At 43.2% G+C, this 25,159-nt stretch overlaps 2 protein-coding genes and 2 long non-coding RNA genes across 14 annotated transcripts in view; 1 reads left to right on the forward strand and 3 right to left on the reverse strand.

The window, feature by feature from the left end:
* Positions 1 to 25,159, forward strand: part of NFIB (nuclear factor I B) — a 319,107-nt gene that overhangs the window by 62,840 nt on the left and 231,108 nt on the right. The window contains exon 1 of one of the 8 annotated variants that reach the window (XM_026718412.2): positions 21,470 to 21,583. The exons of the other annotated variants lie outside the window; for them this stretch is intronic. Within the exon in view, the coding sequence (XP_026574197.1) occupies positions 21,581 to 21,583 (3 nt within the window). The 5' untranslated portion in view covers positions 21,470 to 21,580. Of the gene's footprint in view, positions 1 to 21,469; positions 21,584 to 25,159 lie in introns of those variants that run through there. 8 annotated transcript variants of the gene reach the window in all.
* On the reverse strand, positions 675 to 14,351 carry LOC113447925 (uncharacterized). 3 transcript variants are annotated; one of them, XR_015742157.1, is made up of 3 exons: positions 13,806 to 14,351; positions 7,713 to 7,975; positions 675 to 729 (listed from the first exon to the last, which is right to left on the reverse strand). XR_015742157.1 is itself a non-coding variant. In XM_087926613.1 (2 exons), the coding sequence occupies exons 1-2, from the start codon at positions 14,279 to 14,281 to the stop codon at positions 7,903 to 7,905; spliced, it is 549 nt and encodes a 182-aa protein (XP_087782739.1). In that variant the 5' UTR covers positions 14,282 to 14,351; the 3' UTR covers positions 7,470 to 7,902. The 3 variants fall into 3 exon arrangements, 1 of the variants encoding a protein (XP_087782739.1); XR_015742158.1 differs by lacking the exon at positions 675 to 729 and adding an exon at positions 7,029 to 7,275; XM_087926613.1 differs by lacking the exon at positions 675 to 729 and having other exon boundaries at positions 7,470 to 7,975.
* On the reverse strand, positions 11,351 to 13,794 carry LOC148127275 (uncharacterized). Its single transcript, XR_015742161.1, has 2 exons — positions 12,909 to 13,794; positions 11,351 to 11,901 (listed from the first exon to the last, which is right to left on the reverse strand). It is a non-coding gene; the product is annotated as an uncharacterized LOC148127275 (long non-coding RNA).
* LOC148127276 (uncharacterized) lies at positions 15,763 to 21,023 on the reverse strand. 2 transcript variants are annotated; one of them, XR_015742160.1, is made up of 3 exons: positions 20,638 to 21,013; positions 18,485 to 18,525; positions 15,763 to 17,581 (listed from the first exon to the last, which is right to left on the reverse strand). It is a non-coding gene; the product is annotated as an uncharacterized LOC148127276 (long non-coding RNA). The 2 variants fall into 2 exon arrangements; XR_015742159.1 differs by having other exon boundaries at positions 15,763 to 18,525; positions 20,638 to 21,023.

A 25,159-nucleotide genomic window follows, 5' to 3' on the forward strand; every position in this document is an offset into this window, starting at 1 on the left:
GATAATTTAGAAAACCCTTACAAACACAGGACATACCAAATAAGCAAAACAGACAAAAGACACAAAATATAAATTACAAAAGGGACAGACAGGAGATTGCCAAAGAACAAATATGAAAAACTATCTTAAAGCTAAAGAGATTACAGAAAACCAATAATACAATCTGGCCACCCCGCAGAGTTTGCCCTCCGCCGGAAATAAAGACAAACTCAAAGAGGATTTGAAACATTAGGCACAAATACAAACACTCACACAAAATCAACTTACAAAGGGAGAAAAGGGTATTAAAAAACCAGGGACCTACCATGGGAAGCTAGCTAGCCCAGGAACGCAGACTTCTAGCTGTTCTCCACTTTCCTGAAAAATAAAAAGATCCAGCTTTCAGGCAATTGTCCATATCCTTGCGCTGGAGCTCTCCCAGCAGGAAAATCGAATCCTCGAAAGAAAGGCATTTTGACACCTTTCAACATGCTGGAATACATTAAAGCAAGGTTGTTTATCAAGCAGTAGAAAAGGAATAAATTTCTCCCCCTCTACCCCAGTTAGCTAGGCCCAGTAATATTGTTTCATAATATGTGACACACTCTAGAATCACTCAGTGGTGCACTTGAGCAAACCATTTTGAATTTGGAAGCAAGTTAGAGCTATCTCTGGAAAAATATAGTTATTTTTTTTTACCTGTTCAGTAAATTCTGCAAATGTGTCCTACAATCCACAAATACTGAAATCCTGCAATTTAAATACATTATGAAATTGGTGTAAGTTTAAACAGAATGTTTGCTTTTACCATACGCCATTTACTATTCATACTTTCCAGAGTATATATGCGAAGAATGTTTAATTTTAAGCTTAGCTCGTTGTATCCAGGACAGAGAATGGTTGGGCCTTGCAGATAGGGAAAAGTTGGATTTAAAATGTTTTTATAAAGTGGGAAAAAAAATCCCCATTTGTTTTTTAATATTTCTATCAAAGCCAGATGCTTTAGTATCAGGAAAGATGTGCTCTTGGTTTCTTGAACAAATTGCTAAAGGGACCGCTACATTAATATCTTTCAGCTTTAGAGCGTCTAAAATTTGGCCGCTCCAACCATTCTGGGTCTTATTATAGGCTGAGTGCAATAACATCAACATATTAAATTTTTTAAAAAGTGGCTTGGAAGCTATTTGGTTATTTAGATTTTTAATTTCTATTGTTTAATAACTTTCAGTTTTCCCCCATATTAGTTAAATTATGAAGTGGTAACTCTCCTCCCCTCCGATTCCTAAACACAGTTCTAAAAGTGCCAGCCAGCATTTTTCCACAAAGCAGGAAAATTGAGAAATAATGGCTCAGCTATGCTCTTTCTATGGCTGGGTGCAGAGGATCGCATTGCCCGGACTTTTTTATGCTGGGGTACAGACTATCTTTGCTTTGCAAAGAGACAGAAGTAGAGCAAAGTCCCAGAGCAGAAGCTTAGCTCTTGCTGATTTCGTTTGAACTTGCTTCCAGATAGAAACAAGATTTAAAAAAGGTCTAGCTACTCTCATCCGAACTAGACTGTGTTGTTTCTCTGTGACATATAACATACGTGGGTAAATGTATTTCTTTTGTCATGTTTATGTAGTGTATATTGGAGGTGGTGACTCTTTTGAGAGCTATATGCGACGAAATTTCATTAGTGTTTTTCAAAGTGACAATAAAGTCTTCTTCCTTCTTCTTCTTCTCCTCCCCCCCCTACTTCTCCTTCTTCCTCTTCTTTCTTCTTCCTTCTCCCTCTTTCTCTTCCTTCTCCCTTGTCCTCCTCTTCCTTCTCCTTCTTGTTCCTTCTTCTTTCGCTTTCTTTGGGACAGAAATGCTTTGTTTTTAATCCACTTTCCTGCCGCGCCGTTGTCTGTCCTTGCATTTCCCCGACAGCAGGGGGCGCGGGTCCCTTAGTCTCACTCTAAAGCTAAACCACAGAAAGGCTGCGAGAGATCACTTTAGCCTTGACCCCCTCGCGGTTCCCCGAGATCCGCCTCTCCCTCCTCCGCCTACCCACGATCGGCCCGTTTTGTTGCCGTGCCCGCCCTCCCCTCTCCTCCCCCCCGTCTCCACGCGTCTGCTTAGCTGGGAAATCCAGCGAGGAAAAGCAGCCAAGGGGCGCTAGGGAGAGAAAAAAAAGAAACGCGAGAAGGGAAGGGTCGGTACCCGCGCGAAAACCCAAGAAGAAACAAGGAGGGCTGGGAAGGAACCCCCCCCCCCCCAAAAAAAAACCCGGGCGATCTCTTCGGACATCTTAGTCTTTTGCAGCTCTGTTGCCGGATCTGGGGGTGCTGGGGATCCAGGTTTGCAGCGAGGCAGAACAGAGGGGGGGCATGTCTTGCGCTGCCAGCGCAGCCCCTTCTCAACCCCCAGCGCCCGTTTGTGACTGCTGTCTCCGCTCCCGATTCAGGGGCGAGCTTTGCTACACCGAGATTGTGTCCGGCGCAAACTTCGAGGTTCCTCCTTCGCCAAAAGCCAGTTTGGATGGCCGTGGAAGCCCCCGGGACAGGGAAGATGCTCGCAGCTGTCTTTTTTTTTTTTAGCCCGATCCTGTATTTCTCAATTCATAAACTGGACAGAGTCTCGGTAAACTCGGATGAACGAGAGTTGGAAGGGACGTTAGAGGTCATCTAGTCCAACCCCCGCCCAAGCCAGGAGACCCTTCCCCAAGGACCTTCCAACTTGGCAAGTTTAAGACTTGTGGACTTCAACGCCCAGAATTCCTGAGCTAACATGACTGGAGGAGGAATTCTGGGAGTTGAAGTCCCAAGTCTAAAAGCTGTCAAGTTTGAAGACCCCTGCCCTACACCATCCCAGACAGATGGCAGTCTAGTCTCTTCTTGAAAGCCTCCAGTTAATGAAGCTCCCACAACTTCTGAAGGCAACTTCTATTCAACCACGGGTTGATTGTTCTCACTGTCAAACGCCTCTAATATCTGTAGGAAACTCTGCCGTTGGGGTTTGATAGAGAGGAACTCCTAGCTGGGAAAAGAGGCTTTTTTTCCCCCTGAATTGATAAAAGCCCCTGGAAGCCAACAGGGTTGGCTCCCTTAGCTGTAAACATTTGAAGAACAGCTGAAGGTATTAAACAGCAGCTGTGAGGCATTGGGGGGGGGAGGGGGGCTGGGGAGGTTGTCTGGTGTAAAGGGTGAAAACAGCAGCCACAAAATAGAAGGTTGCAATTAGTAGTTAAATCAACTCAGGGGAGGTTAGTGCCAGAGGTGGGCGAATAGCTTCCTGCAGAGCTAGATGGGTGAAATTTGGGGTGAACTGATGGAGGTTGGTGATGGCGAAATGGACAGAATCTACTGACCAGGAAACAGGCTTCTTCTATTTATTCCTTGGCTCTCCGGTAGCCCTTTTCCTATGTGCAGTTTCAGTCGGCTTCTTGGGTCAGTGAATTCCTCCCTGATATTCTCCCCTAATTAGACAGTTAGTCTTCGACTTACAAGAGTTAGTTCACTTAGTGACGGTTCAAAGTGACAGCGGCAGCGAAAAAAGCGACTTATGATCATTTTCCAAACTTATGACCATTGCAGGACTCCCATGTTACGTGATTGACATTCGGATGCTTGACAGCTGACTCACGCTTATGACGGCTGCAGTGTTCTGGGGATCACATGATCACATTTTGCGACCTTCTGACGAGCAAGGTCAATAGGAAAGCCAGACTCACTTAACAACAGTGTTACTAATTTAACAACTGCAGCGATTCCCTTAACAAAGGTGGCAAGAAAAGTCGTAAAATGGGGCAAAAACTCACTTAACAAATTTTTCGCTTAGCAATATAAATTTTGGGCTCAACTTTAGTCATAAGTTGAGGACTACCTGTAATACACTGTCTTTATTTAGTTTTTTGTTCTAAATTTAGGCAATCTTTACTCTGCCTTTCAAGGTACAGCTTAAAGAACAGCTGAAGTCCTCAACTTATGCCTGTAATTGAGCCTGGCTATTATTGGCCATAAGTCATATGGCTGGAGCAAATTTTATGACCTTTTTCATGGTGGTCATTAACCAAATGTACTGGTTGTAAAGCAAAGTCCATAGTTGTTCAGTGAATCCCTTGTTTGCTATGTTTCTTTGCTAGAAACTGGAAGTAAATGACCGTTTCCAGCAAAACCCTTGAAAATCACAGTTGCATGACCATGGGGGTGCTACAACAGCTATAAATACAGGCCAGCTGCTGAGCACCCGAATGTGGTCACATGAGAGGAAAGGCATGTCAGAATTCCAAAACCATATCTCAAGTAGCTTTTCGGGAGTCACTGAGTGACCAGTCATACGTTGAGGGACAGCTTGTATTTTTTGCCTGTTTAAAAAGACAGTGTCTCCCCCTACAAGAAGACCTGTACAAAGATGCAATTTCATAGTCTTCTTTAATGATAATCTGGCTTCATGTCCTGGTTTGAGGAGTTGCCCTGAAATGTGTGTGCACACTGCCAGGAGTTTGATCTTGGCTGACTCAAGGTGGCACAAAGGCAACACAGTCACATAAGTAAGAAAAGTCCCTTTAATACCTCCAACTTTGCCCCCAATGTCCAGTTACCTTTGGCTGGAGAAAAAAACTCTCCCAAGAACAGTCTTTAAGTAGAGAAAATTCAGTCCGAATACAAAGTACATACAAACTGTAAATAAAAATCCACACAAACCACGCTGCTGCAATTAACTGGATAGTGCAGGATAAGGAATTGCAGATTTCAAAGGCCAACAAAACACACGCAGTTGGGAAGACGCCAGGAACCCAGATAAGCCTTGATAAAACAAGATAATACACGATTTGTTTCCAACAAGTTGCTGTACGCATATTCCCTTTTTAAACACTGTGTTCCCAGCTGCAGCTAACGAAGGGAATTGGGGCCCTTTCCTCCCCTGTAAGCCACACAACTCACGTTGCTCCCTTCTCCATTCCTCCCTGCATGCCCTAGAAGAAGAAGGGGTGGGCCTGGATCTTTCCTCTGAATTCCCTCTGCCTTGCTCGACCTCTCCCCTGCTCTACCCAGCTGGACTGTGCCCTTCCCCAGTTTCTTCCACAGCCAACGGAGCCACACTCCCACTCCCTGTCAGCTGCTCAGTCTCCCCCTCGGAATCAGATTCCGACAGGGGCATGACACCTTCCAAAGTTGGTAAAATGAGAACTCAGATTGTTGGGGGCCATATGCTGACTCTGGAAATTGCTTAGAGAGGGCTGCAAAACACCATAGGGCAATATATAAGTCTAAGTGCTGTTGCTATTGCTATCCTTTCCTTGCTTCCCTTGATCTTTGATTTAAATTAAATGCTTGGAATATTTAATTATATATAAGCCCTGTCAGCACAGTTAGATGGTTGCACCTTGGCTGATCTCAAAAACATAAGCAGAGTTAAATCAAGTGGTAATTGAGTGGGAGATCTTCATGAAATTCTAGGGCTGCAGAGAAGATTGAGCGCATCTTGGCTACATCTAGGAAGAAGACAGTGGTACCCAATCATGAAGTCACAATAAGTCACACACAAAAGGAAACTTTATATACAGCATAAGTTCTATTGTTTCTACATACTTACATCTCCTTCTGTTTTCTCCATCACCAGATAGAAGGCAAATGGTCATGTGACACTGTCAAAACCTTGGGGGAATTCCAGATATATTATATCTATAGCATTCCCCGATCTACTCTAAGTAGCTCTATCAAAGAGAGAGCATTAATTTGGTACAATTGGTCTGCAGCTACTCCATGTTCATAGCCACATGCTTATTCAAGTGTTTACAAGCATGCTACTTGGACATCTTTTCAAAGACCTTGCCCAGTATAATAGACTGTAGTATAGTATAGACCACGGGTGTCAAACTTGATCGTGTCATGTGACGTATCATAACGTATCATGATGTTTGTTTGCCTTTGCAGAGCTGGGGTGTGTGTGTGACACATCCAGCCCACGGGCTGCCAGTTAGATCGGCCTAGTATAGACAAATAGATCTGTCTTTTCTGGGTCTTTCTTCTTCCCCTTTTTGAAGATAAGGATAAGGTTAGCTCACCAACAGTGTTCACCAATTCTCCAGGAGTCGAACTTTATCCAGAATATTTCTGTAATTATTAATTCCTTCAGCAAGCTAGGATGTAATCCGTCAGGCGCTAGAGACTGAATTCACTTAAATTAGCTAAATTCCTTTTTATCCTGTCATTGTCTGCCCTAAACTCCAGGCCCTCTTTCTCTCATTAGCCCAACCATTGTGATTTAGAGCTTCATTTCCCTCTTGGGAAACCACAGATGCACAACAGAAGTTAAGAAGTCCTGTGTTCTAATCATTACCAATTACAGCTAGTCCCCAATTTACAACCACAATTGAGTCCAGCACTCATGTTGCTAATGAGAAGCTAGGTGAATTTTGTCCCATTTTACAAGCTTTCTTGCCACAGTTTTTAAGCTTGACAACATTACGGTTGTTAAGTTAGTAACACAGTTGTTAAGTGAATATGGCTTCCCCCATTGACCCCATTGAAAGTCACAAAAGGTGATCACATGACCCCAAGACACTGCAACAGTCATAAATATAAGTGCCAAGAATCTGAATTTTGATCACGTGACCTTAGGGATGCTGCAACTGTCATAAGTGTGCAAAACGGTCATAACTCACTTTTTCAGTGCCGTTGTAACTTCAAACAATCACTAAATGAACTGTTGTAAGTCGAGGACTACCTGTACTGTTCCACCACATTTTCCTTGAGAGTACTTATACTCTTTGGCTTTACTTTCTGAATGTTAGCTTTTGGAGAAAGTTCTTATGTTTCTAAAGACCACTTTGTATTCTTCTTTGGTTATATTCTCTTACTTCTATTTCTTCAGCGTGCCCTTTTTTTCATGTTTTTGATTATGTGCCATCAGGTTGTTTTCAACTTTTAGCAACCACAGAGATGCATTTCCCCTCCCCCTCAGCCCCATGGCAATATTTTCCTGTTTTTCCAAGTCATTCAATGGTGGGTACACTCATTGCCACTATATAAGCAAATTCCATCCATCCATCCATCCATCCATCCATCCATCCATCCATCCATCCATCCATCTTGCTGCTGGTCATTCTCTTCTTCCCTGTCCTTACACCTTTCCCAGCCTTAGAATCAGAGGTGGGATTCAGCAGGTCCTGACCAGTTCTGGAGAACTGGTAGCGGAAATTTTGAGTAGTTTCAGAGAACCAGCAAAGACCACCTCTAACTGGCCCCGCCCCCATCTATTCTCTGTCTCCTGACTCCCAGCTGATTGGTTGGATCTTCTTTTGTTGCCCTGCACAGGAGAATGGAGCTGGAAAGCAGGTTAGTGGGGTAGGGAGGGAGTGGGGACTTTGCAGTAACCTTTCCCCAGGAGTGGGGAGATTTTATAGTATTCTTCCCCTGCCACGCCCACAGAACCGGTAGTAAAAAAAAATTTGAATTCCACCACTGCTTAGAATCTGTTGTCAACTATTTTATACTTTCTATTTATCTGTTTTTTTTAAAAAAATAAACTATAACTCCCGAGTTGTGGATTAATCATGAGTGAAATCTCACACTTGTGACACCTATCATGCTTGGCTTTCTCAATTAGGTTAGGATCTTAGTTCCCCTTGTTTAGTGCTGGCTTGAATATTACATTCATACAAACATAATAACCACCTGTGCCATAGTTAGGCTGTTTCATCCAGATTGTTCCTTTTTTATTTTTCTTCTTATATTTCTGGGAGAAAGCTGAGTTTTGCCTACCTCCAAGTTTCAAATCTCTTCATGATCTATGGTGAGTTTGTGTCCATTGTGTGCTCGCTTTTCAAGTTGGTATATGGGTTCATCTATGGCTTCTTGGCTGCAACAACCCATCACCAGAAGTGGCCTAACCATTATTATATTTAACTCAGTCCTTTTGCAAATTCTGTAGTGGGCCCAGCCTTGCCATTACTTATTCAGTAGCCTTGAGTTCTCCAAAGATTAACTGAGTGTAGTCTCCTTTCCGATGTGACATAAGCAACCACCTGTGAGATATAAATTCATGAGATAAATTCATAAATTCACAAGGTAGCCAATACATTCTCTGCTGGAAAATGCATTTCATTATGTAGAGCTGCCAAATCCGGCCTATAAAAAACAGGAACACTTTTAGATGGCAGCACAGAGTTGGAATATTTTGCAGGGTGATATGGAATTTGTAATCTTTCCTTAAGGACTTGGAGAGGAAGCAATGCTGGATTCCTAATAAGCTTGTTCGGTATTGTGGGCAACATGTGTGAATAAAGTTAGGCTGATTTATGTTTCTTCACCTCTGTTTTCACTTCTTGGGTTTCTCAGATATTTAAGAGAATAAACTAGTATCCTAGGGAAAGAGCACGAAAAAAATATCTCTTCTTGTTCACTGACCATTTCCCCTTAGCTGTAAGATGGGGGCTGGGGGAGAGAATCATTTAATTGGCACAGTGGCTCAAATACTCTTTCAAGCCATCCACCCAAAAGAAGCCAAAGAGCATAAAAAGGAACAGGAAGCTGCTGCCAAATCTTGGCATCCTTTGGCTAGCTAAGCCTAGATAGTGCATTCCAGTGGGAGTGATCAGGTTGCGGAGATATCTGGACATCGTTGCTATGCAGGACTTCCTATCAGAAGAAGTGGTTGGTTGGAGGCGTCTCTGCACCTATTTCTTTGGAAGCAGTGCCGTGGTGAAAAAGAGGAGGAAGTTGCCATTCTCTTTTGCTCTCTTCTTGCTTTGGCTGGGAAAGGGCCTGCTGGAGAGACCTCGGTTTTCCCATTAAACTTCCAGAGGATCAACCTGCACTGGACCAGGCAGTCATCAGGTTAAGATTGCCCTTGCTTGGCAACTGTATGGAGACCAGAGGATCCAGACCTATTCTGCTTTATTAGGAAATGCAGCAGGAACAGTTGAGCCATCTAGAGCCAGAGGGATGGCTCTCCGCAGCCTGGTCAGAGTAGAAGTGGGTGGGAAAGTACCAAAGAAACCAATTCTTCCTGGCCAGAGTGGAAGCTTAGAGGAGATGGACCCTCCCTCGCCCTTTCTCCACCCTGCAGTGTGCAAGGCTAATGGGATGGCGCGGCCTTCCTCAGTTGCCCATGTCAAGGGCAGCAAGCAGGCTTGGAAACCCAAGAGAGGGGATGGGAAACTCTGCAGGTTTCTTTGCGGAGCGCCTCCTCTTCTTTGCAGGAAAAAGGAAGGCGAGGGCCGCTAGACGTATAGGTGGCATTTGCTTCTCCCTTAGCAAAGGAGCCCAGGGCAAAAGGGGATTCTGTGCGGGGAGGGGGGGGCAAGGAATGGCACGTGTAAGGAGGGCCCCCATACTACGAAGAAGCCTGGTTAGCGCTGGGTAACTGTCCGAGTAACCTCTTGGCATCCAGGTTCAAATTAACCCCTGTTGAACGAGCCGCTCTTGAGGCGGGTGTCCAGAAGCTAGCGGGGGTGTTTGTAAATGGTAAACGCCTCGAGAGACCCTGCCTTGAGGAAAAGCCCAAGCGAAGGTGCCTCCAGGCAAAGAAGGGGGTGGTCCCATCAAGAGGGGGGAGTTCACGCCCCCTCCAAATGCTTGAGAGCCGCCTTAGTGCTTCTCCCGTTCCCCGCCTTCCTAGATTCTCCAGCTGCGGATGGCGCGTTTGCTGGCTGGCTCTGGTTCCTCCACAGCCCCGAATAGTTCCGCCACAGGTTGCGGAGGGTGGGTGGGAGGGTTTTCCTCTGTGGGACGCGGGACTTTCCTGCCGATCTCCTGCCTCTTCACTTCTGAGGCGAGAAAGAGGATGCGCAGCGCTGGTTCTCTTTTTGGCCCAGCGGGAACTTCGGCGCCTTCCTCACACGGAAAGGTTGGCGAACGCGGGACGAAAGAAAAGCGCTGCTGCCTGAGGTAAAGCGGGCCCCGGTGGTGCCTCTGGCAGTCGGCCACGCTTCGGGATCGACCCAACGAGACCCCCCCCTTCGCATTCAGGTTCAGCTGGTCTGAACTTCGGAGCTCTCCTTGAGGCAAACTTGGTGAGCTCTCCCTGCAAGCTTCCGTCGCGCCGATAAGGACCCGAAAGTTTCGCCCCTCGGAGCACGTGCAGAGCGCGTCTTGAGCTTCGCCTGGAAACTGCTCCAATCAAGGACTTCGGTTAAATAAACACAAGAGCGAAACAGTTTCGACTGAGCTGAAGCTGCGAAGCCCAGCCGAGACCATTCCCCACCAGGATTTCTCCCCATGGCTTGGGGCCCTTAAGCGTAGCTCTAGCCCACGGCCGGGTGTGCGTGTGTGTGTGTGAGAGAGAGAGAGAGAGAAAGAAAAAGAGAGAGGGTCTTCCGCGGCCAAGACCCGGGGCCTGAAGTTTACTGACTTAGAAGAAACCCACCAAGACTCGCGCAGTTTCGCTGCCTTCCAAGCCAAGGAGGCACTGAGCTCGTTTGCCGAGCTTTTCTCTCCAGGATGTCGGGGTAACTGTCAAGTCGTAGGCGAGGTTGTTTGAGCTGATCCCCCCCCCCCGTCCCCCCAGAGAAACAAACACCTCGGGTAGTGACTGGAATGAGTTTCAGGGAAACGGTCTGGGGCAGCTGATCACCTCGCAGTAAAACTCCCGCTGGAGTTTCGCAACCCCGAGTCTAATCAAACTGGAGCGAACTGCGGGAGATTCCAAATCGCCGCCGCCTTTTTGGACCGGTCAAACTTTGCTTCCCTGAAGGAACCACAGGCTGATGTCCTCACTCCCGAGACGTCCAGCCACTGCACCATTTACCTTGATCCGCTGTCTTCGATCTTTTTCTTTTTTTGGGGGCTGATCTGCCGGAGGGTGCCGAGGAGCCCCCGCCTCGAGCGATGTTCGGCGATCGCCCGTCACCCAATTGGGCCGGGCTGTCTTTTTCGGCTGCAGTGAAACCTCCAAAGATGTCCGAGATACTTGGGAATTGGGGATCAGGCTGAGTCCAGGAAAAAGAATCGTACTGATCACCAAGTTAACAATGATGCGTGCTAAACTCAATCTTTAAGCAAATTGTCAGTTCGCACGGAGTGAATTTCTTCACCGGTGGAAGAATTAAAGTGCTATTTTACTATTTTAAATACCATAAAAGTCAGCAAGGTATTCCCCACCCCCGCCACAGACACACACTCCAGAATCATGGCTCTTTAGCTTTCCAAACTTCTCCGTTCAGGGGTAAATTAAACAGAAGGGGGAATGGGCTAGAATTTAATATTAGAACAACAAGGGTAAAGATTAATACCTTGCAAGCATATTTTATACATACATCGGGTGGTTTGGAATAATACAACACAAAACTCCACTGGGGGGGTACTTCTGATACATCTGTAACTACTTTTCAATACTCAAACGTAAAAGCATTTGCCCGCTTTCCTCCTTTTGAGGTCGTCCTTTGAACGGAAAAAAAGTCGGGACGTTCGGCTGAGATCTGAATTATTGGAGCTTGAAAGGTATTAAGATCTGCAAGCTTTTTCTTAAGCTTACTAGCCGTGCAACAGGATTAAGCAGCTTTCTGGATTGAAGCGTTTTCTGGATTCCAACAATAAACTGAATTCCGTAAGAAAGTGCCCAAGCAGATAAAGATAGCATGCTAATCGTCTGAAAGATCCATTAAGTTTTAGCACATCATCAGAATGGATCTACTAGGACTTTAACAGACAAAGTGAACTGGGTGGCGTAAGCAGAGTTTATGCAAACGCCTTTCTGACACAGGAATCTGACTTAATTGGGGTGGGGGATGCGGCTGGAGAAATGTCCTGCCTCGAGCACTTCGCCCCCAAATAGTATTAAGGGCCCATAACTAATCTGATGATTTGAGTACAGCCAGTACACATCTTCTATCTCTTTATCCATCCGTTTAGAGTACGTTGTTTTATATTACAATAGATAATGGAAGAAAACGTCAGATTTTATAATACAGAACTGAGCGGGTGGGCTGGTTTCGAGACGTCTGGCTGGGTTCTGCAGGGGGAGAAGTGGGAGAGGAGGGATCAGTTTATTGAAAGGCGTTAATATTCCCGGCGAGAGGGGGAGAATTAGACCGGGAGGTTGAAATAGCTTCGCCTTTTAACTTCCAGCCGAAAAACAAAAATCTACCGAAACGCGTCCCCACCACAGGCTTTTTTTTTTTTTTTGCCAACGGCCCCGCTCGGATCGTGTTTGCTCCGGGCGAAAGAGTGGCCTGAGTGACTGAGACCGCCGTTTCCAAGCAGGCAGGAAAAGCCCAGAATACTTAGTCCCGGTTGCCGAAGTAGCGCCGTTTCCCTCCCGCGCCAGCCCGAGCGAAGGGCACGCGGAAGGCGAGTCGCAGGAGGCGTTTCTCCCTGGCCCCCGGCGAGTGGATTCGGCTCGGAAGTTGTTGGAAGGAGGGGAAGAAAGAGGCGGTTGGGTGGGCTGGTAGGGCTTCCTCCTCCGAGAGCCTAGGAGCAGCTGTTAGGTTAAACCGCTGCTAGGGCATTGAGGTGGGACCTGTCCCGCCTTAGCCCGCCTGGGCGCAGGTGGTACCAAATGCGAGGAAAGGACGGAGGAACAGCGGGCCAAACCCCAGTTATGTACTCTATTCAAACTATGACCGAGGGAGGGAGGGAGGGAGAGAGAATTTTAAGTACCAGTTCTAAACCTGCCCTTCTAACCAAGGAAAAGGTGCGGAAACACACACACGTGTATACTTTAAGTGCCAGTCTCTTGTTCTTTTTTTCTCACTCACAAGTTTTAACTGCGAATTCTAAGCCTCCCTCTCTAGCCAGGAAAAGCTGCGGAAATACACACATACACAAACACGTGCGTGTGTATATATGTGTGCGCACCTTTTCCTGACTAGAGATGGAGGCTCACTTCTGACACTTCCAACTTTCTAGCTAGGCTCCCAGGCCCCCTGGGATTGGAGAAGCTGCCTGCTTTTATCTCTGGGTAGGCCCCGGGAATATTCATTCTCGGAAATAACGCTTGCTGAGCCCCCTCGCGCTGACCTCCAATCGAACCTGCTTCCATTCGGGTTCTCCGCCCCGCAGTCCTCCCCGTCAGAAAGCAGCCGTCCCTCAGGTCAAGCATCCCCCACTTCGTCCAGAGAACCAGGGTCGGGTATGGGTTGTTTCCCCAGAGAGGCCTAAAATCTGATCTCGCGCGTTCAGACGACGCTCCATTCCGGGGCATTCTAGCGAAAGGAGGTCGTGGAAACCAACGGAGCTCAACAGGGTCCAGAGCTTTAATAGGGAGAGCCCCAAATCCGTTTCCCTGGGCAAATGGCCCTTGAGGCAATGGAGGGTGGGTGGGTGGGTGAGTTTGAGGGGAGGGGTAAGCAGGTGAGATCTCTGTGCAGGCAAAGCCCAGATGCAGGAAGGAAAGGAAAACCGGTTGCAAGACCCGGGAAGTCAGCGGGTCAGAGTTCTAGTCCGGCGCCCAAGGGAAGAATCCGAGGTCAGCTGAAGCGCCCCTCCCGTTTCTCTTATTCACGCGGGAATTTGGGACCTGAGCGTTCAAACCGGCCTGGGCAGTCAGTCCCTCAGTGAGGTCAGCAGAAAAGCCCCCACCCCCGTTTCCTTGGCAGCGGGGAGAGGTTTTGAACGGCTCGGTGTCTGTTCCTTCTGAGGGGGGGCATCTTCCATCCCACCCACAAACGAGCCGAGCCCGCGGTGCCATCTCTCGCTCTCGAGGTTAAAAGTATAGAAACTTGCTTTGAGTGGCGGTCCTGGCTTCCAGCTCCCGTTGCTTTCCTCGGCGCTCCTCTCTCAGACCCAGGCCCGCCCCCACCCCGACTACGCTCAGAGCTGACCCCCGCCGCCCCAGGGTCCTGCCTGGGCCGGCGGCTTCCCTCGCACTTCGCTCCCGAAACAGCCGGAGACGTCCCGGGTCGCCTCCAGACTCACCCTTTCCCTGGTGGGCTTCGCGACCTCTCCCTCCGCCCAGGACTCCCCTGAATCTTTGGAGAGGCGGACGGGGCGGCGAGTGAGCGGCCCCTTTCCCCCGCCCGGGCAGGCAAAACCAGGAGCGGGCGGTAGCGCTGCTCTCTCTGAACTTGGGGGAGCGAAAAGAAGATCGGGAGTCTCTGGCTGAGGCGGCTCCTGAGCAGCGCCTCTGTCGCCTGCTGGGTGGTCTGTGCCAACTGCTCTCCCGGGGGCTCGGAAAGTATTGGGGGGCCTCGGCTCTTGGCAGCGGCTGACTCAGAACATCCGGGGTCTTTTTGTTGGTAAGAGGAACCCCCGCTCCGTCCGGGCTGCTTGGGAAAAGCGAGGCCTACTTCTTTCAAGCCGCTTCCTTGCAGCCCCGGAATGATGGGTCTCAGTTTAAAAAGGAGAGCTGCAGCGAAGCGGGCTCTTTGGGTCCGAAGTCTGGCCCAGCGCATCGATTTCAATGGAGGCTGAGCAGACTAGAATCTGGGTATATATTTTCCTTTTGAGTAAGGGCCACCAATCGCCAGGGAGTCATGTTAAAGAAATTTTTTTAAAAAAGAAATCTTACTTCATTTTGTTGAGGTTGGAAATGACTTGGCAAATATGAGATTGGTTGGCTTTGCTGTTGCTGGGAAAAGAAGTTGGGTCTTCCCCCAAGATGAATCTTGTTCCCTTATTAGCAAAGGAAATAAAACTAACCCGGCTGAAAGATCAGGGGCAGTGTTGGATTGGACCTATCTTCTGGAAAGTATTTTCCAGCCCAGGCAGTAGATAGAAGTTGGAAGCTGTGGCCTTAGCAAATGGGAAGGATCCTCAGACTAGGATCTAGAATCTAGACATGGGAGAAGAGCAAAAGAGACTACTTGCTCCTCTTATTTCAATTGATCCTGTTGCTGCATCCCTTTGAAATCTTACGTGGAAGATGGGACACTTTCCTAACTAAATTATCTTACCCTCTGTAAGCTTGTCAGTCTCCCCATACAGTCTGCTAAATCCCTTCTTATTGAACCTGACCCCTTACAAAACCCCCCTAATCAAAATATCTCCTTTGGGGACTCTGGTCCACCAACAGGATTGAGTAAGATCATCATTCTGACCCATGTCTTGTTGAAAGTTTGTTGGATTCCTTTGGGGTCCCTTTGGGGTGGCAGCTTCATCAATGGGTTAGAATTGCCTTGGCCAGACAATAGGAGGCACACCATCGCCAAATCAGGATGGCCTGACCCCTCCCCCATCACTGTAATAGTACAATGGCATCACTTAGAGAATTGGTGGTTTAACCTCTCCTTAGCTGCTATGCTGCCGCCTCCTCCTCCTCCTCCTCCTCCTCTTCTTTCACTTTTCCTTGTACAGGCCTCTGTTCTGCCAGTTCTGATGAAACATAACTGGCAACTGGGAGATTAATCAAATAATAAAACTAAACTAAAAATACCAGAATCAAAAATCTAGCAGTCTCAACTCTTGTTTGTATTTCATTAGTATATCAGGGTGAGAACTTGTAGGCCTTACCTATTTTGGGAAAATATTTTAAGAAGCTGAACAGTTACATTTCAGGGTTTCATAAAAACAAGGTATATATTAAAATTTTGCAAGATTCCATACAAGCAAGAAAGAGGACAGGTTTTTAACTTGCCTTGCTCCCTTTTATAGCATTATTTGGAAAGTACAATGAGCAGAAGACACAAATACATGAGAAACTTCAAAATAACTGCAGGGAAGCAATTCCTTTTCTCCTCTTTTGTAATGGTAGCTAGTCTATAATGAAACCTACTCTAGAATAAGATTAGGTTGCTTATATGAAGCTGATCTTTCTTAGCAAGGCAACAGGCCACACCAACAGCATTTTGAAGACATTGGAACAACAGAATTTGTGTGACGAAGTTATGCTTATACCATCTCTTCAGACAGGACAGAAAAAACGAAACAACAGAAGTGAACAAAGTAGTGATTTATTGGCATATTTCGGGAAATTTGCACGTAATTGCCATGGATTTCTAACTATGCAATAGATCTACGCATCTATTGCCTCTCCAATATACTGTTAAATTGAGATTATTTATTCAACACACTTGTGATTAATAGGGGTAATTTTTTTCTATGGAATATTGTGGACATTTTTCAGTTTTGGTATTCTTGCACTCAGAGTTCCTTAAATTCCAAGCATACATATCCAACTCCAGTTGATGGACATTGGAGCCTACCCCAGTTGTGCAGAAACTACAGCCTGCCTCATGAGGGAAAAGAGGATAAGCAGTTATTAAGAAAACACCAAGAGCTGAAATATGCATATAGAAACAGTATTCAATCATTTGTCATCTTTGCTGTTAAAGTGCTTTGGGCTGAGACCTCTTGTTCCAACTGTATCTGTTCCTTGACGCCGGCATATTTTAAAAATTGAAGGCAACTATTTTCTGGTTGCAAAAGAAAAATGTCCAGAAAACATTAACATTGGTCTACATTGGTACCTAACTTCTAAGCCTAGAAAATCATGAAAACTCTAGCAATTACCTTCCTTGGAGTGCAGACCAGGAGGACATTATCAAAAGCTGGAGATATTTGATAAGAACAACAAGAAGACAGAAATACCAGTGTGGAAGCTGTGGTTTGCTTCCACAATTTGGTGGGATACTGGAGAACTAAAATTAAGGCTCTGGCATGTGAAGAAGTCCTCTAGTCTAGGGGTCGCCAACCTTTTGGACCTCAGGGACCACCAAACTCATAAGTTTAGATCCTAGGGACCACTAACTGGTTCTGTGGGCATGGCCTAATTTGTGGGTGTGGCTTGGTAATCATGTGACTGGCTGGGCATGGCTTGTATGTAAATATTATAAATATTTATATAAATATTGAATTTTTTATAAAAAAGAGCAACTTTTACCCAAAATCAGGCAAAGCAGGCAGGCAGATTGAGTTGCTCACAGAATCACAGATTCATACAGAAATCTATCTATCTGCCATTGGCTAGCTCAGTCTGTCACATAAAATTTGCTTGCAAGCAAACTCATAAAATTAACTCACATCACACCATGTATGTAAATATTGATTTTTTTATATAAGAAAGCAACTTTTATCCAAAATGAGGAAAAGCAGGCAGATTGAGTTGCTCACAGAATCATTCAGTGATCTATCTGCCATCGGCTAGCTCAGTCTCTCAAATTTGCTTAAGTCTGCACTGAATTTGCTTGCAAGCAAACCTTTAGTCCTAAGGGAGGTTCGGTTGTGCTTAGCTAGAAAGCAAGAAATCCAACCATTTCCTGCTTCCTAGCTAATCTAAATCTCCTGGCACAGCAGAACAGATGATGGTCGGAAAAAGGAAAAATAGCAACACAGCAGAGAAGTTTGCCAGGTAAAGAGTGAGTAGGCGGGGAGGTTCCCCCGGGCCATGTGGGCTGAGCAGCCTTGTGTTTCTGCGCAGCCTGGATTAATTGCTTTGGGGGGGGGTGCTCTGGGAATGATATTTCTCTGTGGCCCACCAAAATTTTCTCACAGCCCACCAGTGGGCTGCGGCCCACCGGTTGGCGTCCACTGCTCTAGTCTAGATCAAGAAACTGATTATTGTTCCTTCACCATAGCATATGCAGGTCTACCAGTTGTTCTTTCCTGGCATTCACTTTTCCCTGAATGGGTGGCCTACCTGGAGTTAATGATCTCCACCATTAATGAGAATCTTGTGGCAGGAAGCAGTACTTCATTAAGCTTAATACAGTCCTTTGATTACTTGGCTGACTGTAAATATGTAATTTTGAAATGGGCTATTTGTAAAGAAAATGAACATACATTGGTGTTTGCATTGCACATGTTTCAATGCAGTGCTTATTTATATTTCCACTGATATTTTTATTTCATACTACATTTTAATAGTTTCTACAATAATAGCAATTAATACTGTATGTGTGTGTGGTAATAATATTATATAATATGAGGTTGCTGAATGTTCTTTAAAAGAAAAACAACAAAATGCAACCAGAATTCCACAGATTATACTGTAATACAAATGCATGAAGGATACAGAATGATGTGTGTGTGTGTGTGTGTATGTGTGTATATATGTAGTAAAACTTGCTGTATTCATGGCATTCTGTGTAAAACTATGTTAACAGATTAGCCCAGTTGTAGGAAATCAAAACAACTTATTTTGATATGTTTATTCGTCTTGTAAATGTGGTCCTGTAAAAGTGACATAACTTATGCCAGATGGACTTTTTCAATCTGGAACAGGGGTGTCACGTGACGTATCGGGACTTCCCCCCCCTTCGCTAAACCAGGTGTGGGTGTGGCCAGAATGTGATGCATCTGGCCCGCAGGCCAGGAATTTGACAGCCCTGATCTAGAACATAATTAAACCACGTATAATGTAAAGGTGTAGATAACTTTAAGAAAAACATGCATAGTAAATATTGTATGAAATGTTATAGACAACGTACTGGAAATATTTTATCCTTAAGAAATAGGAACCGTGACTGCAAACTTATATATACTTAACCAACACTAATGGCCACTTAACTCAATCAGACTTTCTGTGTAAACATGCAGAGGATTGAACCAAAATTACATCTGATTCAAGAGAGATTCATTCTGAGATTGTTGTAACAAATTACCTAGTGACACCCAGGAATATTATCTCAAACATCGATTGTGATATAAATATCATTCACCTGGAAATTTGCTCTACTGACTGAAGTTATAACATCTTCTGCTATAAAAGAAAACATTAATAAATATTGTTAATTACGATTTTAAATTCAAGACATCAGGATTTATAATGTTAACAGTGAACAATCACTATTATCATAATGATGTCCTTATCCATTTAACTTCATAAATATTGTTAGGTAGAGGCAATAGTTTTCTATGGACTATTTTGCATCACAGAGAAGGCAGAATAATTCCTTTAAATAGCCTCTATGTATTTATTTCACAATACAGTACTTCTTTGAATAATATTTGGATTAGTGCATCAAATAAATGGTATGATACTAGGAAATCTTTTTAATCTTCTTATTTATCAAACACTGCAGCATAAGGTAAGAAAAAAAAGGAAACTTACAACCATTGGAAAGTTTAATCAGGCAATAATTTATTATTTTTAAATGTTGATGTTAACATTCCCCCATATCAGAAACAAAACTTAGTTCTTGACACTTCTATGAAGAATATTTTTGTAAATATTCTATGCATATATGTTATATTTTATTATAATTTATTCAAAATAAAATATAAGAGCTACAATGAAGTAAATCTATTATAGTTTCCAGGAAGATTTGGTGGCTGAGATAGCAAACCACATATTTACGTAACTTAGAATAAAAATAATTTCATCACTTTAACTGTAACATGAAACCAAAATCCAGAATGTAGTGATCATTTAAGTATACTGCATAACTTTCATGTCACTTTATATTAAAAGTTCCAATGATTGGGTTGTAGTTTGTTTTCAAAACAGTACCAGTAATAAAAAAAATAATACATTAATATCACTGTTAAAACTGAGAAGTTGAAAACAACAAATATTATTCAATTACCCTAAATTGGGAAGAAACAAAAGCACTTTTAGTTATTTAGTTCAATATATGTTTGCAAAGTTGATGAACGATATCCATTGTGGATGCCATGTCTTAACAAATTAAATTTCTTTTATATACTTTTCTTATAGTGAATGCCAATTAACCCATTTTGTACTTCTTGTCAATGGTTGCTGGGCAGCTGCAGTTGTATGATTGAGAATGGAATCCAACAATTTTTGTAGATCATTGCTTTATAAAGCACAGTATGGAGGTGATAGTTAAATACATTTAACTGAATTGCAATTTCAATGGAATTCTTTTCGGAAATAAACACAACAGAATTGTTCTATATAGTTCTATGCACTATGATTTGGGAGTGTGAGTGTTCTGAAAAAGCTACTTAAAGCTATGCTTATTAATGCAATATGCATTAGTATTATAGTTCCAAATTTAAAGTTAAAACATGTGCAACAAGGATGGCAATAATTGAACAGTTTTTAAAACCTGTCTTGTATATTGGTGATGATTGTAAATATTAAATTGATATTTGTATCTTTGTAATTCCTCTCCCTCGTATCTTCCCCTGTGTCAATATGATTGTCTTCCCAAATATATTTATTTAACTCCATTAATAACATTGGATGCGAAAATAAACTTTTACACTTGTTAAATGGTATCTTGACTACTAGAAGGGAAAGGAGGAAGTATACAATACAATTGCTTGTTCAAACTGGGTCCTTTCAGAAGCTTGCCTCTGTTTCCAAATTTAACTACACAAATGAAGCAGTCTTTTTCAAAAGGTCTAGTCAGCAGCTCATTGAAATCAGTGCATTTATACAAGGAAACTGATTCCGTATTCCTTGCACATCTGACATTTTCATTAACTTAACTGGAAGAGCTGATAACTCAGAATCTCATGAATGCTACTTCCATGAATATTAACTTTGTGATCTATGTAGGCACAATTTCTAGATACGCTGCACATTTTACATTTGTCCAAATATTAGTCTGAGTGCTTTTCACAAACAAAACTCTTGCAATTACGCTTATGATTCTGCCACTAAGCAAAGAACATTTTCCTATGATCAAATCGTTGCTTGCATTCCTAAAAGTGTTTATCTAAGAGCGACTAACAATAAAATCATTGGGACTTCTGAAGTCGTGTATAGAACCCCCTGTAAATTAGATTTCCGTTAATCCCATTAAAAACATTTCCCTTCCCAAAGCAGTGTTTGGATTCTCTCCCTCCCCCCAGCCCCCCCCCCCAAATTTAACCGAAATCTCAGCATCTCTCTCCTACTCACGCGCGCACACACTTTTGTATAAGAAAACTCCACAAACTACTTTGACATGCGCTGATTTCAGGGTCTTTGACCTGTCTGGAATTACACACTTTATAGCGGGTGCCCTCTGCTGCCAGTCCCGCTCATTGGCTCCTTGAAAATGAATATGCAAATAGCCCCCCCCCCGCCCCCCCATTCTTCTCTTTCGGTGTTTCAAGCAGCCGCCAGGCGGAAACGAAGAGCCGCGCTTCCCACGGGTGCCGCGCGAAAGGGAGGGGAAGGGGAACGGGGGAGGGGCAGAGCCAAGTGGTTGGTGGTTAGGGGAAGCCGCTGCTGAGGTTCTGGCCAATGGCGACGAGGGGGAAAGAGGCCAAGAACGCAACTCAGCCTTAACACCGCCAGCTCTTTCTGCGGAGCCAGACGCGCGGTGGGGGTGGGGGTGGGGGTGGGGGGGGGCAGGAGAGAGGGAAAGAGAGAGAGCGAGAGAGAGAGCACCCCAGCCAGCCAAGGGGGAGTGGAGAAAGGGTTCAGCCCCTCTTGGACCACGTCCAAGACAGCAACCACAACCCACTCTTCAGTATTGCAACTCAAAGAGGAAGAAAGATTGAAAAAAGAGGGAGAGCAAGAGGCGGGGTGGGCTGCGGGGGGAAAAAGCTCTGTAGACAGAGGATTTTTTTTTTTTTTACCTTCGCAGATTTCTCTCGACTCCTTCTCTAGCCAAGACTTTCTAAACAATCTGAACCCAGTAACTCTTTCGGGTGCACACAAAACCTATGTATAAGAAGAGGGAAGGTTACCCTTGGAAATCCAAACAAAGCTAAAACACACACACACACACACACACACACACGCCGGCTCCTTGAGAAAAGGCATACATTGGTTCACTGACAAACGTGAAGCCAACGGGTCCCGTGTTGTGTTACAGAATTCAGGAGTCCACGGGTTTTAAATACAATACAATTCAATGGTATGTGACATTGAAAAACAAAGGTGTGTTTTTTAAACTTGCTTTTTGTCTGTCTTCTCTTCCTGGGATAGATTGCCTCGGATTTATCAAGTGGAGTCTGTTCTCTCTCTCTCTCTCTCTCTCTCTCTCTCTCACACACACACACACACACACACACACACACACACACACACGGAGTCATGTTCTGATTTTGCAGGATTTAAGACATAGATGTGTTGTGTTCTTGTCTCTCTTTTGGCAGCTTTGTCTACGGGTCACACACTCATGCCAGGAAACAGTTAATTGGAGCTTGTGTCCAAAAGTGCTGAACTTGGTATATTTCCTGCTTCCAACTTTCTCTCCTCCCGTTTGCTGGCAAGTGCCCGTTAAGCATTGAAAAAGATTAATATAACATGTTGGTTGATTAATTTGCAGCTATTTAGTTAGGGTTGCTTTCCCTTCTTAACAGCTGTCAGAGATACACCCTGGTTTCTTTTGCTAAGCTGTACTGGAGGAGAGTGTTGCTGTAGTAACAGGGCTATTACTTTTTTGCATGCTAGTTAACTTATAAGAGTAGTTTGCTATCCTAAACTATGGACGTTTCTTTTCTCCTTCTGAATCGCTAAGCATTCTCTCTGGCTCTGCTTTTTGTGGCTTGCTTATGTTTTCCTCTATCAAGTGGCTGTGTAGGTCCTACTGCCTTGCATGTTTTCAGACCTATTCCCTGGGTAGATGTCTGCTTTCCCCACTTGTCCTCCCTTTGCCTGTGTCTGGGCCATATTTTAATGCACAATATCCCATCCATTGTGGTTGAATGTGGAGTGTGTGAGGACTTGGCTGCTCTAGGTTGAAGGGGGCGGAGAAGCCCGTTCGACTTTGACACAAGATGCCGATGTGGCGTGATCTGAATTATTATTAGGGCTGTGAACATGGCTATCTTTCTTGCTGCTGCTGGAAAGGGCTGCCTTTATGAACTTGAGAAGGGACAAACAACATCTCCAAGTCCCCTTCACTCCCAGTACAGTAGCTGGCAGAGAAAAGGCGCCAAAATACACAAGATTAACTTCCCTTTAAATGATGCACTATTCCTGTAATCCTAATGAATAGTCACAGGAATAAAATTAAAGCTTAGAGATACATTTCGTGTGTATGTGTGTATATATATATATATATATATATATATATATATATATATATATATATATATATATATATATATATATATATATAATTAACTATTAATATATATTAATAGTTAAGAAAAAGTTGTAAACTTTCAACCTGAAGTAACTTAGTCTGATCCTTTTCAATAATATTTGATTAATATATTCATGTTTTCAAAAAGGCCTTCTACTGTTCTGGGAAAATAGGGCTGAGCAAATTGGACATTTATGTAGGCAGGGTGAAAAAAATTTAACTTGAGTAACATAAAACATTGTGGTTTTCAGTTTTATATTGAGGCCTGATGTTTGCATTTTTTGGTCGGCGAATGGAGAAAGCTTGGTTAATAGAGACACCATCAAACCATATGTGGACAAAGGTCAAGCACACATACACTGTGAGAAAGTTGTATATGCACACCACAGATATTTAAATACTTGAATACTCAAAAATAAACATGAGTGATGAGCATAAACATCCTAATTCCTTAACTAGAAACAATCTTTATTATATGTACAATTTTTGTTTCAAAAATACAGAATTAAGCAAAAGGAATATAATGTAGTTATGTGGTTAAAAATAATAAAGTCAAATATAGATAGATGAATGATAGACCTACATTTATAAAAATGTAGAATGTAAAATCAGATATAATTCAATTGCACAGGCCTATTGCAAAGTAATTGAGTATTTAAAGTCTAAAATAACTAGTGTTTAAATTTTCAATTATTTTTCAAAAGTGTCAAGGAAGAAAAAATATTTTTATATAATAGGATTTTCTGAGACTATGAATGAATATGGCGCATAACATGGATTTCAAAGTAATATTTTAATTAAAGTTATCAGTATCTTGAAAAATGAAGAGTGCTTTTTCTCAGAAGTTGTCAGTGATCTAAATGTAGGCTTTTCAGCTTTGAGTATCCTTTAAAAATGTTACTGGTAAAATATTTTGTGATGTGTTTGTGAACATTGTGAAATGTCCGGTGTTGTACATAAAGCTAGAAGGAATAAGAGGGTTTGTTTATGAGATCTAGAAAATGAAACACTGAGTCCTTGTCTATGGAGAATGGGGGTGGGGGGTGGGGGTGGGAAGAGGAGGGAGAATCAGACCCTTTTAGATTTTGATAAAACATACAGTAAGAGTCAGCTAACTTTCTATGTTTGCAGTGAAATGACTGCTGCTTGCTTGGTGAGTTTCAAACTATACATATGCATGAAATCCAGGGAAAAAAGGTGACTATACCATGCTTTTAATTGCTCTGCATGTGTGTATATAGGTAGTAAAACAATTGAAAATATAACTTCTTTACTTAATTTTGTCCCCACAATACACACACACACACACACACACATACTGTGTCTGTGATACTGAAAATGACATTGAAAAATGAGCCTTACTGATCCTTCGATCTCTGATATAAAAGCTTAGAATTAAATGGACATCCACTAGTGGATTATTCAATTATTTGTATAGTATACTATGCGCTTTCATTGTTTTATAGTTTTTAAATATCTGCCGAAATTCCTAATTCTAAAATATGCTTTGGTAAACCATGCATATCCAATTGCAGAGCTAGCAATACAAGTTTTTGTTCCATTTTAGTGTTTTGCTCCTGTTTTGGGGTTGCGGACTACATTTTTTAAAATCAAAGTTTATATAAATGTTTATAGGTTGGAGGTTGTAAGAGAATCAATTGACTATTCATGTAATGTTCTAGTAGAGATAATTTGACAATGCAGACTTTAAAAAATTGTTGTAGAAGGTATTAGTGTTTTTTTTTTAAACCTGTCTACCAGTCAAAACTTAATAAGTGAGTTTTCTTTCATTTAGAAATATTTTGCTCCTTACTGGGTTTGGAATAATTGTTAATTATTGCACCGATATATAGTTGACTTGGAATTGTGATAGCATGAGAAGTATATTTATACACAAACACACATATATTCAAAATTATATTTTTATTAAAAATGTTCTAAAAGTGGATTAATCTACAAGAGGATTAATAGAATTGTGGAGATACAATTTTGTATCTTCCAGTGTAAAATGTTTTAAAACGAGCAGTGTATTATGTTAATTTTTATACATCCTTTTCATACCAAAGCACTGCTGAAGCTAAATCTTGCTTTCTTTTCAAACATTTCTTATTACTATAAGAGACAACTGAAAATATCTTCCAGGTAAAAGTTTCAGTTTGGCATGTGCACATTATCTGTTTATGCTTCTGTACACGCTTAAGTAATTACTGTACTTTATGTCCTCAGGAGAAAGTTTCTAAAACTAGTGGATCCTGTTAGCATGTGGTTATTATGCTTGGATTATTAAAGATGGGCATTTATTTAGATGAATCACAAAACAATTTCCACTCGCTTCTGAAAGATGCCTTTATGGAATGCGCTTGGTTAGTCTTGGCGTTCAGTCTTGTTCCTGGAAAAGTC

The sequence above is a fragment of the Pseudonaja textilis genome, chromosome 2 (genome assembly GCF_049901715.1).
Source record: "Pseudonaja textilis isolate UNSWEBS1 chromosome 2, rPseTex1.2, whole genome shotgun sequence".
In the NCBI taxonomy this organism is placed as follows: domain Eukaryota; kingdom Metazoa; phylum Chordata; class Lepidosauria; order Squamata; family Elapidae; genus Pseudonaja; species Pseudonaja textilis.

Coding starts and splice junctions, on each gene's coding strand:
- LOC113447925 (XM_087926613.1), bottom strand. CDS start 14,281: ATGCGCTGGGCCAGACTTCGGACCCAAAGAGCCCGCTTCGCTGCAGCT. Junction 7,976..13,805: donor CGAAGCCCACCAGGGAAAGG/GTGAGTCTGGAG, acceptor TATATCTCACAG/GTGGTTGCTTATGTCACATC.